Source organism: Pleuronectes platessa, chromosome 9, assembly GCF_947347685.1.
Source record: "Pleuronectes platessa chromosome 9, fPlePla1.1, whole genome shotgun sequence".
NCBI lineage: Eukaryota > Metazoa > Chordata > Actinopteri > Pleuronectiformes > Pleuronectidae > Pleuronectes > Pleuronectes platessa.
In genome coordinates this window covers 6841618-6869390 of record NC_070634.1, presented here as the reverse complement: position 1 = coordinate 6869390, position 27773 = coordinate 6841618, and the positions used below count along the sequence as shown (strand labels likewise).

Here is a 27773-nt window from a genome sequence, read left to right as displayed (position 1 = left end):
CATCCTTTGCACAACTTAAAGGGATAGTTCACTGAAAAATAAAAATTCACTCATTATCTACTCACCACTATGCCTTTAAACAGCTTTAATCTCATTCCGCAAAAGAAACTTCTCCAAATCTGAAAACAATTCATTTTTAATAATATATAATAATCATGTGCAGTACATTCAATACATGTGAGATACAAGTACCATATATTATTGTATTAAAAAAATGATGTTATGTCAATTTTTGTTTTGAGACAAATTTTCTCATGTCAGTTTCTGTAATACTGTTATTGATATTATAATAAAGAAAAAGGTTGATCATGCTAGAAACAGTTCTCTTACAAACCACAATTTCCTCTCTTACCTTGTTGCCTGTGGGGACTATATGTGGAATGTCAGATTAAAATGTAATCATGTCACATCATAAGAAATGTTTTTTCTTTGTCCTGTTTCTTACAGATGGTACTGGTGGCCATTTTTTCAGACACGGGCTTCTTTGATTATTGTGCTGTGAAGGTGAGTTGACTGTTTTTATAGAAACAATTATGTTCTAACACAGAAAATAACAAAATCAATAGAATCACTTCAAAGGTCTACAGCAGTTGTTGCTGTTATTTTCTTAATTAAGTAATGTACCATTTCAACTTTTACCTTTAACATATAAAGTGGCAGGTCTATGACAGAAACCGCTTCTTGGTATTGTGTCTCTACAGCAACAGGCTTTAAGCTGTTTCTGAAATTAGCACTGATACACAACAATCCTACAATTTATATTATCAAACAACCATGCTCTTTGAAGATTTTGAAATGGAAGTTAATCGTTTACTTTTTAATACTTAATAAAAAAAATATATATTCGACTGAAATCACAGTGTATTTTCTTGCCCTTGACTGAAGTAGTTAAAAGCAATCAAAGCTAAAAGGAGGATGAACAAATGATAAATCATTGAACATTCTCAATTTATTACTCATGGCAGAAGATTAATCCTTCATCTACAAGGTCATGGTTTCTTTCCATCAGAAAAAAAAAGCTCTGTGTTGTAGAAGTTGAATCCAGAATTTTCTCTGTCACTGGTGTAGAAGGGCAATGCCTTTGTCCTTCAGGTGCAGAAGCATTCAGACCTGCAGGGCCATCATGCAGGCTCATGAATTTTAAGTTTGAGTTGTACAAGGGCAGGCACTTCAAATTAAAACACTTTTCTTAGACTCTGCCATGGAATTAAGACTGGTATATCAACTTTTTAGACTTCGAACCTCTGAAAGATGGTATTGAGTGTGAATCTGTGTAATTATATATTCTATGGTTATTTTGGGAATCTGAGTGCACTTCGTCATTCAGTCCTGAAAGGCACTCATCACTCGGCAGGCAGCCACTTTGGCCACTTTGGCAATGCCGCTTGGCAGTTAAAATCCGATTAAAAGTTAGATGACCCTTCCCCAGATGTGTTCTTGCTATTGTGACATAGTTAATGAGAGCATTAACAGCTATTCACGCACCTATCTGGCACAAAGGTTGCAAGTTCAGCATCAGAATACATTATTTTGCTTCCCAAAAGCTGCCTTTGTGTCCCACTATAGCAAGATAACCACTTAGCCCCAGCCTGGCAACTTTGCAATACCGACTTTCTATGCGTCCAGTCGCCCCTGAAGAAGTATATCTGCTCAGAGAGCTTGTCTTGCTATCGAATGGCTGAAGCTCTTGGCGTCACTACCACTTGGTCCCAGCCATTTTTCGGAGGCCGAGAAAACTAACAATTAGCGTTTTTAATATGCTTTCCCCCACAAGTTCTACCTCCACTATGCATAAGTAAGGAGTCATGACACCAGCTTCTTGACAACTTAATAGAGAGTGCTATCACTTCATCACTAGGTAGCAGTTTATGACTGATGATTGAATAACTGTTGACTGATACGTTTCCTGTTTTAGCAAACAGGTATTTGCCTTTTTTGGGGGTCAGGATATGTCTCTTCTTTATGTCTAATTTGAATATATTTCAAGGTCTTTTTAAGTGGCTTTTCCCTTTTATAAAAGCTGTTCTGCTGCAATGCTAATAGAAATCTAGAATTCAGCTACTCATTCATGTTGATCAAACTTGTGTCAGAAGTCTCAGCACTGATCCTCAGCATGACACAAAACAAAAGCTGCTTCGGCTCAGTTGGTTTACTTTATCCTTCCTGGATGGCACCAATCAGTACATCCATTTAATGGGTTGATCATGTCCATTAACTGTGCTTCTTCATGTAACTTTTCTCTGCAGGCTTACCAGTTATCCAGAGGAAGAGTGTGGCCTATGATCCTCATCCTCTGTCTCATTGCCGCCATTCTCTCTGCTTTCCTGGACAATGTCACCACTATGATGCTTTTCACCCCTGTCACCATAAGGTACAGTGTTGTTATTTGAAATTTATATAATTTATACAAGCATTTGTTGAATGACTGTCTTTATGGAGTGGTTTGACATTTTGTCTAACTAATTAATTAATATATCTCATGTGATGTAGATGATAAGACAGATACCATTCTAAACACTCTTAAGGCACATAGTCACCCATTGGACTGCAGTGGTAAACCTTCGCCTCCCATTGACCTTGAATCTGTGTGATCGAAGTGGCAAATCTCAGTATGATATCACCTTGACCCAAAACCACTTTGGCCTGATAGTAAATATCAAGCAACTGCAAACAGCTAGAAAAAGCTTGTCTGGTAGAAAAAGGTTGAATTATAGTCTTTAACTCTATTTCTTTATCAGATTAAAAAAACCTGATATTAAATTTGATATCATATCTATCTCCCTGTCAGAGAGTGAATACAGAGATTTTTCTGTAGATATTCATTCTCTCTGATGATTGTTTGCAGTTTGCGCTTAACAGTTTACATAATGAGAAGAGACAATCAAATAAAATAAGTGATTTGTATGCAGTCACCCTCAAACAGTCTCATCAGCTGATAGATCACCACCACTTCTGCTCATATAAACCCACATTACATTCCCATAAACAGAACTATTACACAGAAGCTATATTTTACCACAGTGTGATGTCTTACGAATTACCTATTAACCATCCATCTCTTTATGATGACAATTATTAAGCTCTTAAAATGGCCTTTGCTACCAGATGTTTCAAACCGAGCAAAAATGTTGACTTGATTGAAAATAGACACCTGATACACAATAATTAAGATGTTAGCTAAAAGCTGTGCTCTAATATCTTAGCAGGCCAACAGGTTGGGTATTCTTTTCAGCCACAGTGTTAAAGGACCAATGCGTTTTATCTTTCAACATCCTTTCATATTCGTTTATTTATTTCTCTCACCCGTTTGCAATCTAATCAGGGCTAAAGGGCTTTTCTGACTCTACTTTGCAGGTTGTGTGAGGTGCTTAATCTAGACCCCAGACATGTCCTGATTGCAGAAGTAATCTTCACCAACATTGGAGGGGCTGCCACAGCTGTCGGAGATCCACCAAATGTGATTATTGTATCAAATCAGGACCTGCGCAAAGAGGTAGGCACTTTTTCAGCTTGCTACCTACATTTGCACTAATATACTGTAACAGGTCAAGCTTGGTGTAATCTGACACATGAACCAGATGCTTAGTCGGACACAAAATAATCCTCTTCTTAAATCGAGTGTAACTAACTAATAAGAATGTTCAGCCATACAAAGAGTACAGCACTTTTGTAGAACACGATTTAGTTTAAGGATTCCCTTGTGAAGGCAGTCTTGGGAGACGAGGCTGAGATACCTACCTACCTGCAGTTTGAATGGTGTGTGAGAGAGAGCAGAGTCTGAGGACATGGAAGACAGGATGGGGGACGCCTCTTAATGGTCGACAAAAAAATATTCCACCCCTAGATGTAGATTTTTTAAAATTTGGTAAACGATTTGATATTACAATATTCATGTAAGTACATGAATAGTCATATAAAAAAGTTTAAAGCCCAAAAATAATAAATAAAGCATCAAAGCAACAGAACAAACATTGTGCTTTAACAGGAAGTGATTCTTTAAATGTTGTTGCCATGATGAAAATCAGCGCCCTTTTATTATTATTAAAAGAATTGTAAATCCACATCGCACCAAAGCATCTGCACTTCCCAGGATCAGCCAGAAAACACTTGCCATGTGTGAAGTTGATCCGATGATATCTTACAAAGAGACGGACCGATGTTTGTGGAATTAGATGTTAGTTTCATTGACTCACTTAATACACATTGTTCTTCTCTATCACCTGTTATTCTTGAAACCCATTAGGTGATAACTTGTCCTCTCATGTACAGATTGGGACAAGTCAGTAAACCTCATAGGGACATTTTACTGTGTTAATGAGAGCAGCCTGTTGCTTTCTGAAAAGGACAATGACTTGTAGCCTCGTCTTGTGACCTTCACTCTTCATACGCTCAGAGGGGCATAATGTTACATCACTAGAGGACATGACATTTTCCTAGCTGCTTGATGTGGCATCTGTTCACCGCGTGTGACATTTTAGCCTTTGTGGGTGCAACAGAATGTTGTTTCCCCAGTTTACAGTAGCTCGTACCAAACCAGGCTCCCGCAGCCCGCTGTTCAGTTTGTCTTGGCTCCATTTCCCGGGTGACAGCAACACAGGGACTCAGAGGAAGCGGCAGGCTCATTCAGTCATGTCTGCCCCCTGATAAGGATATTGTATGTACATGCATGGTTTGTTTGTCTGTTTGCATGTTCGCTTGTTTGTGTGGAGGGGATTTTCGGGGGAGAGCTCCAGAGATAGACAACAATGGCGCAGCTGTGTAGTTTGAGTTTAGGTAATTCTGTCATCAGTGTCTTTGTGTTTGATTGGTTACAGAGCAAAGTAGCATGGTGCATTAAAATCTCCTTTTGGTGTTATTTTGTTGAGGGACTCTGCCAAATGGATTTCCTCCAATCAGGAAGAGCATTCCCCTCATGTGACATGAGGGGAAGCGTTGCATTAAATATTAATTAGTAATTACTCTAATTTGTGGTGCTGAAGATGTGGCAGGACTCCTCACATCAAAGTTCATAATTACTACTGGATACTAATATGTAATATTACAAATAATTCAGCTCATCATGTTTGAAAACCTCGTTGTCTTTGCCATGCACTGATTGATTCTGCAGGTGTGGCTATATACCAACCCTCCTCTCCCCTCTGTTGCAATTTTAAATTGCAAATCCTGCAGAGGTCACCATTAACCACTGTTGTCACTCAATATCTAGTTGACATAGAGTTTATTTCTTTAAACTCTAGTGAAGATTAGGTTATATATGCATCACTCACAGCTACTGAGAGGCTTATGAACAGATGATATCAATTTGAAATTATTTGTTCTGAATATGATGTCATTTCTTACTAATTCCAGAAGAGAGATTCATGCCAAACTAGAGCAATGTGGATCTGAAAAAAGATGAAAAAAGGATCCATCCTAACCGATCTTTTATGTTGTTCTCTCATGTATAGGCTGTCATTGATTAATCATACCACGTTTTAACACCTTTAATTTTCCAACATACCACTTTCAACCTTTCAAGAGTTTCTTTGAACCATGTGAACCTAATTCTCGTGGATGCTATTGCTTTCTCAGAAGACTGACTTTTCACACTTTGTCTATGCTATAGTTAAATTCAAATTTATTTGTATATAACCAAATTACAACATGCATTACCTCAAGGTATGATAAAGGGTTCTCAATAAATCATGGGAGTCACCCCAGCAGTCTAGGTCTATAGCAGAGTAACTGAGGGATGGTTCAGGATTCTTTCAGCCTTAACTCTACAGAACTACAGAGGACAGTTTTAAATAGCAAGCAACACTTTATACAATCATTAACCAAAACCGATTAGCATAAATACGTATGTATGAAAACATTTCAGATTTTTCTTTGCTTTTAAAACTCTGTTTATTTTTGTGTCTTTCAGGGGATTGATTTTGCCAGTTTCACGGGCTACATGTCCCTCGGGATAGTCCTTGTCCTTTTCACCTCGTTTCCTATCCTGCGGATGCTCTACTGGAACAAAAAACTTTACAACAAAGAGTCAATTGAAATAGTTGGTGAGTTCAAATGCTTTATCAAACTTTTTGATACTTTGCAACTTTCCCCTGATATATTTCCATACAGTTGATGATTGTTTGAAGTGATGATGGATGCTATCAGACAGGAATATTATCTTGTTATCATCAAACTGAAATCTTAATTATGGTAAAGCTGCAGATGCAGCGGAATCTTAATTTATTTTTTAATGATTATCACTGTACTGACCATTAACACCCTACGGAAATCTACCGACACGGAAGCCTCTCACCTTTTAAAGTGATGCATTGGCCACATATAAATGTAGTTAATGCTGCGTTATGGCCTCAGCCCTCTAACTCCTACATATTATAAATAATGACGTCTGAATTGAAGACTATGCCCCCTCTGCCTTAGGTAATTCCCATAGTGTTCCATTTACATTGTCCTTATAAAATGACCTTATCTAATGTTTAGGATGACCAGATTTATAGCTATTCCAAAAAACTTTAAGCTCAAGTTTGATCTAGGATAAATTACAGTAGTCATGGTGATAGCCCAATTTAAACAACATTAACTAGAGGAGATTTTTCAAAGCTCAGCTCGCCAGAGACTCACCAATTGTCCCAGACATCACATGGCTCATCTCAGAAACCCACTGTTTGCTTGACCAGTTGGCAGTGAACAGATTTACTGATCAGACAGCTGCCTAGTGTATTTTATAGTTGTGCATTTGTATGAATCATTCCGCTAATGTGACACACCACAGTTCTTTTTATTTGTTGATAATTATTCATTAACTGAGGAGAACATTTTTATTTAGCTTTTATTCAACAAATTGTCCAGAGTAGGGGTAATATAATTAACTAGACAATTAACAAAGAATAAAAGGTTGTGTTTATTTTGGACAGTAGCTATGTCCTCCATCAATTCTGTGTCACTGTTAATCTTTATATATGAGACCCTGTGGATGTATTAAGGCAGAACTAATAAAACATGGATATTTATGACTTGTTAACAATTCTCCCGCAGTCACCTCTTATCAGTGTTTACCTCTATACTGCCCCCCTCCTTACCCACACCCCTGGGAGAACCTTGGTTGGGGAAAATTAAAACGGACCGCTGTTGTTGAGTTGCTCCCAATACAGGAGTCAGGAAGACGCACTGTTTGCAGTGGAATTTTGTTCCACTGAGCCGCAGGGCAGAGTGAAGGAAGCCACACCCGAAAACTGTGGTGACTGTTCAATAGCCTATCTGAAAATCCCAGCCTGTGGAGTTTCCACCTCTCCCGCCAGCCTGGCCCAGAGAGCAGCAAAATTAGCACAAAGCCCCTGTCAGTATTGTGCTGATTTGCTTACACGAACGTTTTTTCCTGTGCCAGTTAGATCCTATTAGGGTCACCTAGCAACCTCAATGAAAAGAGTAGGGGACCTACTGGTATCGACACAGGTGTCCAGCTCCCTCAGGGTCTGTTTCTGCTTCAGCATTGCCTGCTCCTCAGCTTGTCAATGTGCCCATCGCCTGGATGCATTAGTCCCTCTATGGGAGCTCACAGCATATTGACCAAAACATCTCAATACCCTCTTAGTCATCCTCAGCTGTAGCTATTAGCAACCAAATCCCTCACTATAAAATGCTCAGTACTGCTACACAGCTTCACCAGCGTGATGACTTTGTAGTCCATGCACAACACAAATATGTAACTCCCCTGCTCTCTACTTCCTATTCCTACAGAACTCAAGCATGAGATCCTGGTTTGGAGGCAGACGGCTCAGCGCATTAACCCTGCCAGTCGAGAGGAAACAGCTGTGAAATGCCTCCTGATGCAAAAAGTCCTTAACCTGGAAAATCTTCTCCGCAAAATGATGAAAACCTTCCAAAAGTAAAAAGAAAAGCACTGAAAGCAGATTATCTGAATGCTTCCATCACCTCGTAAAACATGTTTCTCTTTTGTAGCTTTAACCATGTGTGTTTCCAATGGTTTTCACACATGTGATAGAAGATTTCTGACACATCATCAGTGTTGTAGTTTGATGTCATCCTCATCTAGGTGACCTGATGATATGATAGATGCGTATTGTGTAGATGAGATAATTCAATAATTATTATATTGTTGTTGTACTTTGAAAGGAAACACTTGTCCAATTTAGCTGACTTTATTTTAGATTATTTTGCACAAATCCATGAATACAATTCGATAATAATACAATGCAATTTTTTATGATGTACCTAACATTTCAAGCTGTTGACAAAGTGATCAGTCTTCAATTGAATGTTTTATTCTGTCTATTAACACTTGATAGAATGATTTATGATGAATATGGGATTGAAATGTCGCTTTGTCTGAACAGACAAATTTCTCAGGAGGATAAGAACTGGGAGCAAAACATTCAGGAATTGCAAAAGAAGGTAAGCTTTCATACAGTACATCATCTCAGACACACTCCTCATCCACTGTGGTGCACTGATGTTATCTCAGTAATGAAGTTGGCCCAGTCTTTCAGAGATCACTTTAGACAAATCCTGTCAGAGTCATGATAAAATCTGCCTTTTTCCTCCCCAATCATAAACAATATTTTTTTGTCCTCCACAGCACAGAATAACTGACAAAGTTCTCCTGGTGAAGTGTGTGTCCGTCCTTGGTGTGGTGATCTTCATGTTCTTTATCAACTCCTTTGTTCCCAGCATTCATCTAGAGCTGGGTAAGTACCACACCATCTCATTACAAAGCTGCTTGTACAGGCCCCACATGGTGGTTATAGGTCCTGTCATGTAATTATGAAACAGAGCTTCCTCTGTCCTTGCATTTAAAATGAGCCCAAATAATGGGCTGACTAGAAAATCTACTCAGCAAATTACATGGATACTGAGCTGAATTTAGACCAATCAAATTATATCTATTCATCTGCTGCTTGTTCAAACTAGTGTTGGCGAATAAGGTTCCAGTGAAACTGCAAAAGGCACTTTCAGACAATATGAGTAAGTTTCTGAAAAGGTTTTGGCAAAGATCAGCAGCAGTAACACCAAATTACAGACAAAGTACATATGGAAACATCAGGTAGCAACAACCAGCTTTCTAAGCACTTTACACATAGGATGTTTACACACATGTCTATAATTTACTTTGTCTGTTTTCAATGAAAGAGATCTCAAAACCCACTGTACACCACCTTCCCAGTAATCAAAGGCAGACAGACTAAATTGAAGTTAAAGTAAAAGCAACTGTATTTCCCTGAATGGACGCAGACCAAAATTCCAAATTAAGACTTGCATTGCTTTATGTCTGCTGAGTTCATTATAAACTGTATGCAAACATGTTGTGTGGACAAGAGGATAATATACGTGTACAGCATGACTATGATGGGATGTCACCAGTCAGTTTATAAGACAAACAGGTTGTTGAGTACACACAGCTACATAAAAAATAAGAAATCTGGTTACAAAATCGTATTAAAGTCCAAATACGATAAAAGATCTGTACGCTCCACTTATTCTTCGAGTAGCATTTCAATGTACCGGAAATCTTCATCACGGTCAAACCAGAACACAGATCTTTTTAAAGAGTCTTTTCCATTAGCTGATGCAACATGTTTTCTCCTGGAAGTATACAAAAGGTTCTGAGCCTGCATATTTCAGACATGTTGGAAATCCGGTCATGTGGTTTAGGCTGAGATCACATCTTTTCTGTCTGATCAGTCAGACTGTGATGTTTGGGATAATTGTTTGGCAGATGACCTTGACAGCGACTCATTAATGCTAACACTATCCCAAAATGAGGATGGCTGTCTTCATACACACCATATCTTCTCCCCCCTTTCTGCGGAGGCCACTCATTCACCAAACATGCTCGGATAATTAAAGGTGCTTCTCGAGTTACCTCTCGTGACATTTATTAAATGGGCATGACCCCACAGTGGTGTGTTTGCTGTCTCTGTGCAGGGACAGGCGTTTGTCCAAACACGGCTCTCATTAATGTATGCAGGTCACAGTCAGGGCTGACTTACTGCTTCAAGCACACCCTATTTATTCACACGTGTTTCCAAACTAAAAGCTCATTCAAATGTAATTAACTAGACACAGTGAAATTTAATCTTAACCTGATTCTTACCTGGTCATTTGATCTCTCTAATGTGGGAGCTGCTGTGTTGTTACAACTGTGCTTTGGATGAATCCTTATTGATCCTGGTTGTAAAAATGGATAATACATTTTACTTTTACCAATTTGTAATGATATTATTTATCATTTAAAATCTGCAATCACTCTTCAAAATAAATCTTACTTGATAATGTATTTAATGTCGGCTTGACAATGTATAGCTCACAATAACCATCATTTTCAGTATAAACAAAAATATGGTAATTAGTAGTTACAGCATAGACCTGATCCACTGTCCAAACTCAAATCAATGCCAGTCTTATAAATCTATGAAAATCTACTACAATGGGTTTAATGTCAACTAGATGAGTCAATGAAATATGTGAGATATATGTGTGTGTATAAAGGTAGATGTCACATGGAGTCTCTTGTTCTCTCTCTCAGGTTGGATTGCTATCCTGGGCTCACTGTGGCTTTTGGTTCTGGCTGACATCCAGGATTTTGAGATCATCTTGCACCGGGTTGAATGGGCCACACTGCTCTTTTTTGCTGGCCTCTTTGTTTTGATGGAGGTATTGACTATAATACTTTTTGTAGTTTGATGGAAATCTCAACCTTCATACAGTGAAAACTACAAACGCATGCCAAACAACAACATCTATTAGCGACATATTGTAATTATAACAAACAAAAACTGGGGTAGACGCAGGGTTAGCGACACCTGTCTGAGATCCTCACGAAAAACTACAGGAGAACAGTATCAGTGCTTGGATCTATTGACAGTAAACTGGATAATGACAGAAAACCCATCAGTGTGTTACAACGTGAAAAGTATCTATTTATTTTTGCATGAATCCACAAGTGAAAGGAATAAAATAACGTTAAACAGTGTACATTGTCATAAAGCAGTAACAATAAGAAATGGCCCTTTTTTGTTTTCTGTGTCAATAACTATAACAAGAATATATTTGTCTTTGTCTATTTGTCTATTATTAGCTTTTCTTCCCTTTTATTTAATCCCACCTATCACGTATTCTCTTCACATTTTTTTTAATTAATCTTCTCCTCTTGATTTTTCAGGCTTTAGCCCAGCTGCAGCTTATCGACTATATTGGAGAACAGACAGCGCTGCTTATAAAAGTGAGTTTATTTCTCTGTTTCTCAACCTTAACAGTCGTTTCTCAAGGGCTCGGTTCGACTGGCGTAATTGATAATTGGGCACAGGTGACATGATGCTGCATTTCATGCATAGTGATCCTTTTGCTCAGCACAGCTCTGAATTCAATTATTTTGTTTACTTCTGATACCTGTCAGCAGCTGAAAGAGGCCTGGGGTCGTTCTCACCCATATTCTTGCCAATGTGAATTGTGTGCATGAAGAGAATTGCACCAGTAATAGATACGTCAGCTTGTGTTTACTCTGTTGGGCTGAATAAGTTTAATAATCACACATGACAGGTGGCGTGCTATTCATGCCTTCTGCCCTGCTCAGCATCCCCAAACAATGGATAACATGCTGGGTACAGGAGCATGGCCTTTCTCTCTTGATGCAGGTAGAGGACAGGTGAACGGATTAGATATTGTCTCCATTAACTGGGCCATGCATATCTAAGAGAAAACAATCAGGGGGGGTTCAAACAACATCATGCTTGTCACATGCAGAGAATTGGCCTCGCTATGCACGTATGCCACACCTTAGAGATAAAAATATCAGAAGCCACCAGCCGTGGTCGTGTCTTACCCTCAGACAGCTTCTTCGTCCCAGCGTCTGCTCACCAAAGAAAGGTTCATTGTCAAAGACTTACTCAGTGATGGGCTGAGGTTAGCATGTGCATTTGAGTGACGACGAAAGATGCAGTTATCTATCGTTTTTATTATCTCTCCCCTCAGGCGGTGCCAGAAGATCAGCGCTTGGCCATAGCCATTATCCTGGTGATGTGGATCTCGGCTCTGGCTTCTTCTCTCATTGACAACATTCCCTTCACTGCCACCATGGTGAGAAGCATCAGATGGATGTTTTGGTGTCACGCTGCAGTATTTCCCTGCCCTGTTGTTGCATCGACGGAAGATGTACAATGCACTTCAGCACAACTCTCAGTCAACTTATGCCATTATCCAATGTTGATTACTCCTAGCTGTATTAATATATATGAGCTATCATCATTTTTTAAGTGATATGGAAATAAAACATTTATTTTTCCAGTAGGCAGCTAGACCAGGTCATAGCATTTTCATACTAAATTTGTGGGATCAATGCCCCAATTTGATGAATTAGTTAGTAATAAGAAGCAGAGGAAACAATGTTTGTCAAAATCCAAATACCATGCTCAAGTATCAGAGCAACTGCCACCTCACCCCTTTGTCTGTTTGGCTGAAAATGAAAAGACTGAACAGAAATCAATGTTTTGCTGAGGCCCCTGCCAGTGTGCTCAATTAAAATGACAGAGAAAAGGAAGAGATGTTGTCATACTGACAGGATGAGACGCTGCTGGAGAGAATGACACCATCAGATGTTTGACTCGTCAGCTTGGTACAACTGTATCCAGTGGTTTTGAAGTAGTTCTTCTGATACTTTTTCAATTTCCAGTCCAGTGCAAATGTTCTTCAACTCGAAAAGGGAGGACTTTAAACTTGTTTATGTGACGACTATCACAATAGACTGAAATTTAGAAGAAAAAAAATTCCCTATTCTGACAAGAACAAATTATATTAAAAAAAGTCAAGTTTTCTTACTCACCTTCTTGACCAGAGTTAAACAAGAAGGTTATTTCTACTCATGTCTGTATTGCTTTATTAAGCTAAAGCTAGCTTACAGCCAGGTTAGCTGTTGTACCTCTGTTTCCGTTTTTCTGCTAAGACAGCTAAAATAGCTGCTGGATTCTGCTTATTATTTGCTATAAAGACATGAATGGTATCAATTATCTTGTCCATTGTCAAGAAAGTGAATAAGTTAATTTCCTTGTTCTGTGCTAAGCTATGTGAACCATATTTAGCAGAAGCAGCAACTGTATCTCTTGAATCTTTATGTCCTTAAGCACAAACAAGTCTGTGATAACCAGCCATTAAACTCCACATTTATCATTAGGATACAGTATTTGTTTTTGATTTGATATTCCTTGTAAATGCTCAGTGAGGGTTTGCTTACCCAAACCATGGCAGGCATTTTGATTGAAACAAGGCTTTAAGGTGTTAAACCAAAATCAGTGTGTGTGTTTTTTTTTTTTATGATTTCCAATTTGTCTTTACTCACAGATTCCAGTTCTCATCAACTTGAGTCAGGATGCAGATGTGAACCTACCAGTAAAACCTCTCATCTATGCTTTGGCAATGGGAGCCTGTCTTGGGGGTAAGCCTCTCATTTTATTTGCTTCGTGTATTAAAGTAGAATGTACTACAATATGGTATGAGACAGTTTAGTTTTGCGGGCTAAACACACACAAACCTCCTAGAGTTAAGACACCAGGGACTTTATATTCCATCCCCGTTTGAAGGGTGTGGATCTTTATCGATGGCCTCTGCCAGAAGTGGACATCATACATAAATATGATGGTTACACAACGGTTTGTGCCCCCCCTCCCCCTCTTGTCTCCCCTCTTTGCCACCCACCTCTCCTCTTCTCCCCATTTTTCTCCGCTCAGCCCCACCTATAAAAAGTAGATGGCCGCTCACACTGATTGGTTCTGCTAGAGGTTTCTTCCAGTTATTGAGGGAGTTTCTTCTCTCCACAGTCGCCAAAGTACTTGCTCACTGTGGCGACTGTTGGGTTTCTATATGAATTTTAAGTTCTAAACCTTAATGATTTGGGGATTAAATTAAACGGGAGGTGGCGTCTGATTTTGAAAACCTTTTATTTTTATTGATGAATTTTTTTTTTCCATATATTTTATGAAACTCTTTGTAACCGGGTTTACATAATTGTACCCAGATAAAGTTATTATTATTATTACTATATACTCCACACTGTACAGCTGGGTCACTCTCTGGGGAAGTCAGGCTATGCTTTTTGTGAGAGCAGCCCAAGGCCCTCAAAGGTCACTTCATTCAGACCCTAATACACACCAGTGGCTGGCCCTTCAGCACTGTGAACCAAGGAGAGAGAGAGAGAGAGAGAGAGAGAGCGAGAGAGAGAGAGAGTGAGAGAGAGAGAGAGAGAGAGAGAGAGAGAGCTGTCTTAATGTTTCAGTTTAATCAACTGCGCTGTGATAGGTCCCTATCGATCTGCAGTATGATGTTGCCACTGCCCAGCTCCATCCCCACTCTGACACCTTTTGAGATGTGAGCGTTATCGAGCGGCAGGGTGGATACACACCCTGACTGTTAAAATGTGCCTACAATAGATAAAATAGTCAAACTTTATAGATTAAGGCAGAAAATACACAGAGAATGGTGAAAGATGATCATGATTCCCAGTATTTTAATATCAGTGTATCCTGGTGCCCTTGTTGAAAGATGTGTTTTATGTGACAATGAAATCAGACCTCAAAATTTTGTTGTAAATAAAAACATTAAACAATGTTATTGAATTTTTTTTGTCCTAGGAAATGGAACATTAATAGGAGCATCAGCCAACGTTGTGTGCGCAGGAATTGCTGAGCAGCATGGCTACGGCTTCTCTTTTATGGAGTTCTTCAGGTGAGCTCTTTCCCCCTCAACAGCATTTACACAACACATTATGCAATCTGAAGTTAGAAATGGGTCATAAACACCATATTTCAAGATGTGGCTTGCACAGTTTTTATTGATAATTTATCTTATCGGGTAATGTCAAACATGTTCATTACCGTGGATCCTGTACCATTGGCTATTTTGCCCGAAGTGGTGATTCACATTAATATCGGTCATATGTTACAATGGGAGATGCCAACAATGTGAACTGAGTTGCCTCAGAATATATGTATGAAACAGCCTCAAGTATCAGAGTTCAGGGCTTAGATTTATCAAATGTTTGAGTCAAATAATCTACTGTCTTTATATAGGTTGCATATATATATATATATAAATATTAGCCATGTGCTACAACTTTCAACCTAAATGGCATAAATATTGATATGTTTCAATAAATTCAATCTTAATCTTATTTACATAACATCCCCTTATAATTAAATCATTTGCCTATACACATAAAACATGTTCATTCAAAAGTTATTGTCATTTTCTGCACATTGAATTTGACCATTGTTAAATATTTCAACACATAATCATAATTTCTATATTGCAGCTCTCAGTGTTGTAAAACAGTGACTTGAATTGTGTCGGGTGGGGGGGGGGGGGGGGGGGCAGTGAGATCAATCTGGGCACTGCTACATTTAGTTTATTTGTCGAAGCAAAACTAAGATATTCCCACCTGACCTTGCTTGGGATATATAGAGCAGTGTACCCTTCTGTCAGTTAAATAACTCTAGGAAACAACCTGGCAGACATTTGATGATGTCATCTGTTCCTGGCAGTAATTCTAGTTTGTGTCCTCTCCACTGACACTGTAAGGGCACTGAACAAGTTTTACTATATTGGCTGTTCGAAACTCAAACTGCAGAAATATGTGTTCATGGTCGAAAGTTTGGTAGCCTCAAACAAAAAAGCATAAACATTAAAAACTGTTTGGTGATTGGTTGACCTGATACTGAGTGAAAGACTAAGTCCGGATTTGGCTCTCTGGTGTCTGAAACCTGAGTGAATGGCCAAAATACTCCATTGTATTTCAAGAATGGTGGTAATAAGGCTGCCTCCCAGGTTACGGCTTGCTGACCAATAATCTCTGGTATCGCAACAGGAAGATATACTTAGATATAATTTGCTTTGTTCGAGAAGTGAAGAAGGTTGAATATAAGTCTGATTAGTCTTGATATGCAATCACTTCGACGTGGCATATCATTTGACTCACTGGGCTTCTAAAAGTAATGTCTGCACAAGAAAAGAGGTAGTGTCAGACCATTTCCTTTTTTGAATTTTGCTCTGTGAATATTATTTGAGTTGGTGATTTTAGTGTTTTCAGTTGGGGTTGCATGAAACTTCTTTATGCACAGATAATCTTTGGCAGCAGTGCCACCATACACTACAATGATTTAAGGCTTTGTCTGTGCTAATGCTCTGATGGTTCCCAAAAATGTTTCCACTTGATCGAGCGACAAATAATGCTGGAGCTATTTGTCTGCAAATCTGCCATTCTCTACACATTTAAGTGTTTTGTGAGCTGTTTATATTCTGTTCTCTCCAATATGGGCAGCTCAGGCTAAGTGCTTTTAAGATTTGACTCATATGTCACTGGGTGTTCTTTAAATGTTCATGGCAAGGGCAAACAACCATATCCCATACCCACAGGGGTTGCCCAAGACTCTGTGTTGGGGCCCCTTCGTTTTACAATATACACTACTTCCTTGGGTCCAATTATCTGCTCACATGGCTTCTCATATCACTGCTACACAGGTAACACCAATTCAAATGTTCCTCCTCAGTGTATGGGCATAATTCTCCGCTTGTCTCGCAGGCGTATATATATATATATAGATGAGGATCACCTTCATCTAAACATCTTAGAGACTCTAAGTCATCCTGGCCACTGAATCTCTATCATAATATAAAGATCAAATCTCTTACTTTCTAACCCCAGCTAAGGTCATGGGAATCTTGGGTGTTGTTTTTGATGACGATTTATCCTCTTCTGACCATGTTGCATCTGTCTCCCAGCATGGCAGCTTTGTATTGTACAATGTAAGAAAAATCCGACCTGTCCCAAATCAGTTTTACTCCTTACTAGTGGTACAAGCCATCGTCCACCCCTTTCACACAACGCTGTCACGGTTCAGACTGTTCTTGTTTGTGATTCCCCAATAGTGAAATGAATTACCAAATGGTATCAGTGTAGGGATGTCCCACTCTTCCTTTAAGAAATATATTTTTAAGGACTTATCACTTCTGAGAATGCCTCCTCTCGTAACTGTTCTAATATTTTAACACATTACTTTGCATTTCGATTAATTTCTTTCACTAAACTTCAACTCTTTGTCTTATTGAACAGATTTAGCTTTTAGCACTTACTTGAGGGTCTTCTAGTTTACCGAGGCTTTGGTGTTGTCCCTTAGTTGCAAGTCACTTTGGATAAAATCATCTTCCAAATGAGTAAATGTCAATGTTAACTACTGATAAAAGACGGATAATAATAGTAATCATAACAAATAAAAAGCCAAGATGAGCATTTAGCGGGATTACTTTTGGACCAATTGTGGCTGGTTGTGGAAAAGAATAACAACTGGTGACATCGTGCATTAAGAAAGGATATATCACAATTACCCGTTTATTGTTTGTTTCTTGTTACCTTCTCCTTCTGCTGTGAAGTGCCACTAAAGGTCAATAAAATAATTGGTGGAGAATGTCATCAGAGTTATTGTACGTCGACAACTGTGTTGATGCACTGGAAAGAGTCAGGATTGTCCATCTGCTTAAAAAAACAGTTGCATCCTGTCAGCTCTGCTCTTGCTCACACACACTGTACTAGTGTCTTTACAGTTATTGGATAGATGCATTGCTTTTAGCTGAAGTGTTGTCTGTAATTGGCTGTCTATGGCAAGGGTCACAGTTGTTCAGGGAAACAGGTGAGGGTGAAAGCAGTGTTAGTATGTGACTCTAGGCGGCTCGGCCTGACTAGTGCTTTAACAAGCGATTAAATCCAGAACCCTGAACAGTCAACAATTCTCTTCTGACAGACCATCACAAAGGAAAATGAGAAGCCCTGAATAGCTCAGAAATAAGTTGGCATGATATTTCTTTCTACTTTCATGCCTCTAGGTCATAATCATCTCTCTTCTCCTTAGACAATTAACCTCGGGATCACGGCAAAAGCACTTTCTCTATTGTATATAAGGCATTGTCCACTTTGAGGGAATGAGTAATTGCTATTGTTCACATGTTCAGTACAGAAACAGCCACCGTAACTACTTCTACCACTCAAATGGAGTTCTAAAAACTCTAAAAGGAAACTTCAAAACTAGACAGAGTGGCTAAGGTGAGGGAATTGAGATTAGGCCACTGTCAGAGTGGAGCAGTAAACTCCAGCTGTATCAAACAAGACTGACACACACGTCCACAAACCTCACACAACAGCCTGAAAAGAGTTCCTAAAGCAGAATAAGCTAAATAATTTGCTTGTATGGACACATTTTGCACAGGCACTGCCTTAGATATAACAAATTAAGTAGAATAAAGTCCTTCAATTGAAAAAATACAGAAATAATTACCGTTGTGGCTCATATAAGCAGCAGCTGGCTCTTGTAGATGGTTAAAGTGGAACAAGTTGTATCTGCTAATAGTTTAAAGCCCTAAACCAAAGATATTTGGAGCAAGTTGTTTCGTAATCTTTTACAATGTTCTAATGTAAAGCTTAATTTAAATATTGTAGTAATAGTAACTACTGAATAACTGCAGTGTAGTACTAAGAGCAGTAATTCTCAGTGGAATGTGTGTACGTTGATAGATATTGGTAAAGTAGAACAAAAAGGAATTCTTATATCAAATTGCAAGGTGTGTGTTAATGTAATATCCTTTTTAAACTGTGATGAGGTTGTTTTGCTGCAGGTCAATGATTGGGCAGAGACAGGGCAACACACTGAAACAAGGGTGTGTGTCAGGATTTTTGAAAGACTTGTGTATTGAGCCCAAAGAAAATCACTACAGAGTCCTGATCAAAAACTTAATAACCAAACTGTACCTTGAGTCTTGAGTGGACATTCACTTCACAATGAGAGACTCACTCTCCATGATGAGTTTCTCATTGCACCATTTAATGATTTAACCTTGTGAAACCCTATTTATTTAGAGTAAAATTTAAAAGCCATTATATCTGACATTGGAGGAAATAGTAGGCAACGGGCACAATATAAACTAAATTTCTTCACTACAGATCGATATTCAGTATACACTAGTAAGATGTTGTGACCCTCCATCTATACTGCTGAATGCTACATTACTCTCAGGCGATGGTGTTTTATAGGCATCGCCATCGTTAGGTATTTCCCCTCATGAGCCAGACCTGGAAGAAGTTTTTTAAACATTTACTTTGTCTCTCTCTATGGGACGCAGTTCTATCTTACCTATTACAGTGTGTCTGCAAAGCAGCCAAACAGAAAGATATATTCAAATATAGCTTTAATTCTACATCTTTTCCTCGTAGCATTAGCTCGTGAGGATAATGACTTTTGGCATCAAGTGCATTTTCCAAACATCTATAAAACCATCTGTTGGTAGCAGCATCACTTTAGCCGACAAAATATATGGATGCCAGCTAGAACTGGTAATCTACCTCCTTATGCCTCTGAAATAAAGAACTAATTCTTTCAAACACAATTAAAGAGTTTTCAATGGTTAATCTGGTTTGTGCAAGAATGCAGAGCTCGGAAGACATAGCAACAGTAACTAAGGGGAGCAGAGGCTTAGCTTACAGTTAATTTATACAAAATAAGCCAATCCATTGTGGTGCAGGGAGCCAGCAGAAGTTTTCTTTAAGGTCTGAATGAGAGGTATCTCAAAGAGATAGCACTTCCACATAACCTTGACTTTGCAGAGTCTATGGAATTATTACAATTACTGTGAGTTCATTTCAAATAATCAATCAGATTTATTCACAATCAAATTTAATATGTTAAGCAGATGTTTTTGTGATTGAAGAACATTGAAGAAGGAAATGCTCAGGTTCAGTCTTTGTTTAGCCAGCAGACTTTGTTGAAGGTTTTCCTCAGCTCCTGATTAAACCTTTGATGTGTAAATAAGAAATGATAATTAGCCCGACCTTTGAGACTCGGTTCAACTGTCTACTGAAAAAGTTTGACACTTGCAATTGAAATGCAGCACCACGCCACACTGATATCATTATTAATGAGTTTGAGTGCTTGAATAGCCTCATTAATCCTTAGTTCAAATACAAATTTGACATTTCCACATGCATATTAAAACTGTTTAATTCCGTGCATGTGACTATAGAAAAAATAGTGGCACTAAAGACACTCACACATAAACCACTTAAACGTGAATTTAGGGTCCCCCTGGCTTTGTTGTCTTCTTCAATGCCGAGGATCCAATGAATGGGAACATTGTGAAAGGTCATGTCGTGTTATTGAGTGACGACCATTTGTTTGTATTCCTGAGGATGAGCATGTGTTTGTTTATTTTATGTGTGCATGCACTGCACCCGTTGTTATTTGCAGTTTTTCATATATGATAAGAGGTTTGATTAAACAGTAGTTGTCTATGATGCAGTGTAACAAAGGATGAAAATGATAGAATTATCCGAACATTCAATTTGGCCAGCTGTTAAAAATATCCCAAAAACATAACTAATGTAAGACCGTGGGATCTTTATTTAGACAAAATTATACTCCATATAATGTTCACCGTTTCTCAGACCTGAAGTGGGTGCTCACATTTTTTTCACTTGCCATGTGTGGTTTATTGACAGATTTTACCTTAGCAAGTTGCATATAACCAAGTCAGTCAACGATCACACAGTCATTGTAAAAGCTTTTACATTTCTTAAATTAGCCCACAGGTGCCAATAGCTCTATTAAGCGGCTGTGAATGACCCACAAGTTAGGCAAGGCAAGGCAGTTTTATTTATAAAGCACGTGATTTCATACACAGATGATCACTTTAATGAAGGCCAGTAAATCAGACAAACACAACAGATCCAGCCTCCAAAATATTAACATAAAAGGTAAATTGCAGATGGGAAATTAGAAACAAAGCAATTATGTATGACTTGCTGCCCATCCAAAACTGAGCATCAGTGCTATATGAATTATAATAGTCACCACAGGCCTAAGACACTCTGAGAAGGGATCATTCTTGGAAATCACACAACAAAGAGACATGTGATCTTACTTTCTTGAAAAATGGAACACATTCAACCTTCCATATATTGTCTGTGATGTTCTCCCTAACCTGAGTTTGTGAGCAGCAATATTTTTTTGATTTAAGTGCACATCAGGCTAATGGGTGCATACTGCTGGAAAACACAACTGCATTTAGACCAATTGACTCATGCTTCATCACCATTATAATTGGTCATTCATTAGTAATAACAGGCTGTTATTTCCCATTAATCTCAGTAGGAAGATAAGCACAGCTAATAAACAGCAATGTGAGTCATCTAATGGCAGCAGTAGGTATGTTCTGTTTTATTTGGGGCTGAATTATACATTTAGTCTGTGCCTCACATCTCACACTGTACTGTTACACATCTGCTCTAAATAGTATTTTAACGATACGCTGCACTTCATTTTTCAGTCGGGGCACTATAGTTTTAATTACTCCTTGGCTGCTTTGACAGAGATGAATTGCTGGCAAACTAACACTACATGTATTTTCTGCTTCTGCCTTGGTCCTGTGAAACTGATCTGTGTCACAGACTGGGGGCAAACAGTTCTCTGGCCCTCAGAGCAGCCATGTGTCCATATAGGGCATGGTACACATCCAAAGGACAAACCATCTGCAGTTTTGGAGTCATCTAAGTACACATTTGAAATTGATGATACTAATTTAGGATTGAAAACTGGCAGAGCGGGCTGGCCTGTAGTCTACTTGCTTCTACTGTAGCGGCTGTGATCATTGCTTTTGCACCACGAAGCTGTTTACATTCCTGTTGTTGGTAGATATATATCACAATATCCTGAACTTTACCCTGTCAGAGGCGCACAAATTCAGATTGTTAGTCAGACGAGAAGGCACGGTGGTACAGGGGTTTGCACTGTCGCCTCACAACAAGAATGTTCCTGGTTTGAATCCTGGATTCTGTTTGGAGTTCTCCTTTAGTTCGTGTGGGTTTTCTCCAACTTCCTCCAACAGTCTAAAGGCGTGCAGATTGGGGTCAGGTTGATTGGAGACTCTAAATTGCTGGACTGACATTTAAGTCTGGCGGAACAGACTCATAACTGTTTCTCTCCCTAGTTTCTTAATTTATACAATTATTGGTTATCGCCTATGATATACATTCACACAGTATGAATAAAATGTTGATTAATGACATTTTTGTTCTTTTAATTTGTCTCTCAGGTTAGGATTCCCCATGATGATACTGACGTGTATGATTGGCATGTGCTACCTACTGGCTACCCACATCGGACTTGGATGGAACATGTAATCCACACCTGTTGTACCTAACCAAAGACACTGTGTATCTTCATCTGTGTGCCAGAGGCGGCCTTAGGCATCCAGGGCCATTACCCCCATAAAATAACATTATGAGAAAACAATCCAAGGATTCCCGTTGGTTATAGGTTCTGATTTTAATGCATTATGTGCACTTTCAGAATAAGCTAGAAATGATTATAAATATAATATGTATAATAATATAATTTCGATGGTTTATCATAGGGGGTGCTTCTTTCATCCTCACTCTGCCCCCTGAACGCCTCCTCCTGCACTATATGTAACTTTAGTTAATGGACATGATCTCCAACGATGAGCATCAGAAGCTTAAACTGAAGGAATCAGTCCAAGAACGTTCGAGAGTTAGGTCAAACTATAGATCAGTTATATATAGAAGTCCTTCAAAACCAACGTTCATCTCCGATATTCACAAAAGACACTTATAAGGAATTTCTTGAGTTGTGTGTGTTTTTTATGATCTTGAGGAATATACACAGTTTGGCTCTATTTCTGTTCAGTGAGTGGTAGGGGTGGGAATCTCCACCCTACTCACAATTCAATAGAGCTGTGTATCTTCAATAGCATCTTGATTTGTGCTTTAAAAGTATTTTACACTGTTATTAGAACAGTTTATAACAGAGGTCTGTGTTCCCCACATTGATTTGACATTCATTCACTTTAAGCATTTTTAGCCTTAACTGTATCTGGGTGGTCCCGCCTTTCCTCCCTTTGCCGCATCGAGGTGACTGAAAACCACATGTATTAAGTTATTACTCGATGATGTCGGAAGAGAAGCTGAGATCATTCCGGTCACTTAAACCCTGATGTCCTGGCTGTGAGCATCTCGTGTTGTGTGTAGCAGATGAACTACATGCGTAGCAGCGCTGCAGCCTCCTCCACGTCTGGATCGATGCATCAAAAACCATTGATACATTTTCCTCCAGTGAGTAGTCAAGCGACTGACAGGTTTTGTTTACTGCTCATGAAAACTGCCAAACTGCTCAGATAAACAGGCAAACGGAATTAATATCCACTTGTGTCTGCAGAGGCTCAGTTAAAGTAACAAAGTGTTGCTTTAGATGTGTTTTTTTTTTTTAAACGTATGGAATGCAGAGAAGCCTTTCCCTTCTCTGGAGCATCTATTCTGTAGTGAATAGTTCTATTACGATAAAGTAACACTCAAATCAAATTGACCGTAAAGGCAACACTGCGGTAGAATAAAGCCGTCACAGCCCCCGCAGGCCACTGGGCCCTGTCACCACATCTATAGAACAATACAGTGAATCCTGTCTGTACAGTATCAGGTTGGTTAGATGCTAGCTACAGCCTAGTCATAGTTACTGACAGTGTTGGCAAGATCCGATCACAGTTAATAACAGTATTCAAGATCTTTCTCCAATATATCGTTTGATATAAGTTATAGTTTGCCACAAGATTTTAGTTAGGGTTAGGGTTTCACATCACCTACAGGATGTTTGTCTTGTTCAAAATAAGCTAGAGAACGATAGGCTACTACACAACAGTCACAGATACAGAACAGCCCATTTCGTGAATAAAAATACGGGCAACAATAAAAACATTTATGTTTATTGGTATTTTAACACAACTTGAAATGAAACAGAGAGTTTGGTGAGTGGGAATCAGACCAACTTGATTATAAAGATAGTGATTGACAGGAAGAATGCACTACAGATGAAGGGGGACACCTCAGTAACGTTTGTAGATAGATGAAAGAGAATCACTGGTGCACCTCATAGCTTCAGTGTCAGGTGAGGCTGAACCCAGAGTGTGTCCCGCAGTTACTGTCAGAGAATAATAGCCAGTGTGCCTTCAATAACTCCAGCAGTTTAGGTAAATTAACTCCACAATCTATTAATTTGTATGTTTTGAAATGATATCCTCACCATGGCCCTTTGGAGGACGGAACCTGTTTGAAGCTAAGGCCGCCTGTAGTGTGCTCATACAGGTGACCAACACCACACTGTAATGTGATGTGAACCCCGATTGTGTCATCAGATTACAGGCTCTGTTTGAAGCATTGTAGCCATATTATATTTTTAACATAAATGGGTCTTTAAGTAAAGTGTAGACCATCAGGGACCAGACTTACCGGAGCTTTGACCAAAAAAATGAGTTTTCAATGACAAAATGGCTCGAACAATCCACGATGCTGAACATGGTGCTACTGCCTCAGTGGGTACAACTGGTGTAAGTGATCCAGTCCAGTCGCCTCTGATGTCAGACTTTTTGTCATTTTCTAAATTCATGTGCTCTGTTTACAACCACAGCAAATGAACTCTGTTGACTAGTATCACACTGATTTTCTCTTAGAGATATAGAACACAGGTCATGATTTAGCCACCCCCAGTTCACCAAGTGTATAATGTTCATATTTTAATGGAACCACAAGACCAACTGAAAGGGATTTTATAACGGTTTGTGTCAAATACTACTTTGTTGGATTCAGAAATCTCAGTGGTCTGTGACTGAGTCTGAACAACTAAAATCAAAGACATTTGACGGATTATTATCTGTATACCATATATTGTACTGTGTACACAATGATCTCATGTAACCTCATTGATTTAGTTCAGTTAACCATGTAGAAGCAGTTTAATCGTGTAAATAGTATCACATGAAACAGGCAACAACTTTGTAGCCCTTCCAGTTAAACTACTTATCGCACTGCCCTGCCTGAATGTCCTGGAACCTTTCAGAATGTTCAGAAAAGATCAACATGAATAAAGTTTGTGATGTTTCTGGATTGTATTTGGCTCTGAATGATTTTGTCTGATTCTTATAAGAAGTGATACTTAGCCTGAAGGAACAGTTACTTAGTCCTTTGTGGATTTTGGGACTTCAGTCGGAGAACATTACCCTGATTACGTCAGGCTTTTGATGATCATCAGGCTTTTCTCAGACTGAGTTTGAAGACTTAAAATTAGCTTTTGAAAGTGGGGAAATGGAGTTTGAAAGAAATGTTAATTTACCACAGATTGTATTTTTTTTAGATGGATAACATAGCTGCTCCCTAAAAGTGAATCCGAAGGGCCTTGACTCCCCGTGTGGCAGGCTGCAGTATAGGTCATAAACCCTGCCTCTTCTATCTTAATTGACGAGACATGGGACAAACTAGAATTAAAAGTACATTTTTTATAGTATAGTATATTTTTCTCAAATATGGTTTCTGTCATTTAAGGAAGCTCTTATCACATTTGGGACATTTGTAAACGTTTGTTGAGTGTCAATTTCAGTTTTGTTTAGTTATTAAATGCTATAAAAACAAGGTAAAACATCATGATTGACAGCTGAAACTCAGTCCCAATGAGTTGAGCATATGTATCAACGACACCTCAATACCATGACTCCGTTCCCTGATCAGAATCAGAATCAGAATCCGAATCAGAATTCTTTTTATTGCCATGTATATTTGCACATACAGGAAATTGCCTTGGTGTGGTTGGTGCACTTTACAAACAACAAATTAAAAAACACAATATCGAACAATATAACAATATAAAAAAAAAAACAATATATACAGTTAAAGAGTTACGTGCGGCTTTAAGGTGCAGAGATTGGTTATAGTGCCAATGCTTCAGTGCGAGGTGCATTTGTTTGTAGGTTATTTTAGATTAATTTATGGATAGTGGGTGGAAGTGGAGACTTGTCGTCCATCTTTACTTACAGTTTATGGTATTTACTAGACATGTAGTATCTGATGTTTACAGAGATTTATTGTGGTATATAACACATAGACGAAGTAGCTCATGGATATGGAGCCCCGACTTAAATGTGCTGCTTGTCTGTTTGAGGTGTTAAGGTGCAGCACCTCCTGGCGCTCAAAGCACCTGTTCAGTAACACCTCAAATAGCAAGCATCTACTTTTTAGCAGCAATCGACTTTTCTGCGTTTTCACAAACAATGGCTCACTTGACTCGTATGTCCCTGACATGACCACAGTAAGTAACTCTGCTTGGTATATTGTCAACATCTGTTGTCACTCACTTCTGTTGTGGTTGTGATCTTGAGTGAGACGTTTCGGCCCCCATGAATGGACGTGACATCGGGTTTAGGTATTTCAACCACAGATGATTAATGTCACTGAGACCTGTTGTGTCTAAGGCCTGTGACTCTCACATTCTTCTCCACTTGATATGAGAGAAATCTGCTGTTATCTTGCCTGTTCTTTAGTCTACCTCATCATTGCTCTGTCCCCCGACTCTTTCCCACTTTAGATTCATTCTTCACATCCACACAATGTGAGAATTCACCAGATTTGTAGCAGGTTAGGTCTTCAGGTACTTAAAAAAACTGCAACGCTGTAATAGAAAAACTTTTGGTGATACAGCATCTACATGAACTGAGTTCTCATTTGATGCTGTGTTGTACAGTATTTCCTCACAAGTCCCAATGTTGTTCTCCTGCAGTTCTACTCGTAATGTTTATTGGCAGCAACTGAGAGTCAAAGTGACTTTCATGTTGCCTTTAATGAGACTGACTATGGGCCAAATGGAACCAAACCACACAGATTGATGTCTGCACCTCCTATAGGTCTGTTGTTTCACATTAAAACTCCCGGGAGGCACAAAGTTGTTGTGAATTGGGAATCTGTTTGTGTCAGGCACTTTGTTGCCATTAGAGAGCCTTGGTCTGGATCACAGTGTTCATTAGCACCTAATTAATTAAAGACAATTCCACACTGTTATACATCATTGATGCATTTAAATTGTTGCAGGACTTGAGGTAATTTATGGCTGCAGGTTGAACAGCTGTAGTAGTAATTTACTTATACACAGAGAAAAGCTATTGAAACCATATGTTCCAAAACAAACATTTGGTTTATACAGTGTATTTTCACTGTCAGGCTTAAGATATTTGTGAAACTTGAATTTGTTTATATTTTAGATTACTGGCACCAGTTCCTGTTTGTGATGTAGCCTACCCATGGAAGAATACTGACAACTTTACTGGGTTACACTGAAACTGACGAAAATTGTTGAGCTTTGAAGTACTTTCTATGACTTAAAAGTGATTGTTTACATGTTTATTTGCAGTAATTTGAGTTATGACTCAGAGAAGAAGCCCAGATTGTAATGCAGATTTTCAGTGATCAGCTCTCACTGAACACTTGTAATGCCCTAGTGGAAATGAAAAGAAAGTGGTAAGAAAACTGCTCATGTACATAATTAGTCCAGAGCATGGTGTGGTTAAAGCGGATAATGTTTTATTTGAGTCGCACCTGCAAGTGACACTCTTGCTTCTCTGACCATACGAACTAATTAATTAAACCGCTCCAATGAGAATCCATTCGATTTCCTCTAAGAAGCCTCCTCTATCCAGGACTAATGCTCCTATTCATCAGGAAGGGATTAAACATGTTCTGCCCTCTGTAATTAAGAAGCGGAGTGAGGGAGCTTAAGAGGATTCCCTTTAAAGGCTAGTAAAAGAAAGACGTGGATGCTCTTGTTACAAGAACTGACACCATAAGATCTGAAATAAACATTTTCTTATTTCCTCCCCCAGATATAAACTGTTTTCAGACATGACCT

At 38.8% G+C, this 27773-nt stretch overlaps 1 protein-coding gene across 1 annotated transcript in view; it reads left to right on the top strand.

Annotated features, from left to right (window-relative positions):
• Positions 1-24909, top strand: part of oca2 (oculocutaneous albinism II) — a 34364-nt gene extending 9455 nt beyond the window's left edge. The window contains exons 11-23 of the mRNA XM_053430908.1: positions 448-504; positions 2247-2371; positions 3355-3493; positions 5906-6038; positions 7732-7879; positions 8349-8406; positions 8591-8699; positions 10538-10665; positions 11174-11233; positions 11983-12087; positions 13345-13438; positions 14631-14724; positions 22129-24909. Coding sequence (XP_053286883.1) covers positions 448-504; positions 2247-2371; positions 3355-3493; positions 5906-6038; positions 7732-7879; positions 8349-8406; positions 8591-8699; positions 10538-10665; positions 11174-11233; positions 11983-12087; positions 13345-13438; positions 14631-14724; positions 22129-22216 — 1338 coding nt within the window. The 3' untranslated portion in view covers positions 22217-24909. The remainder of the gene's footprint in view (positions 1-447; positions 505-2246; positions 2372-3354; positions 3494-5905; positions 6039-7731; positions 7880-8348; positions 8407-8590; positions 8700-10537; positions 10666-11173; positions 11234-11982; positions 12088-13344; positions 13439-14630; positions 14725-22128) is intronic.
• Positions 24910-27773: the final 2864 nt, after the last annotated feature.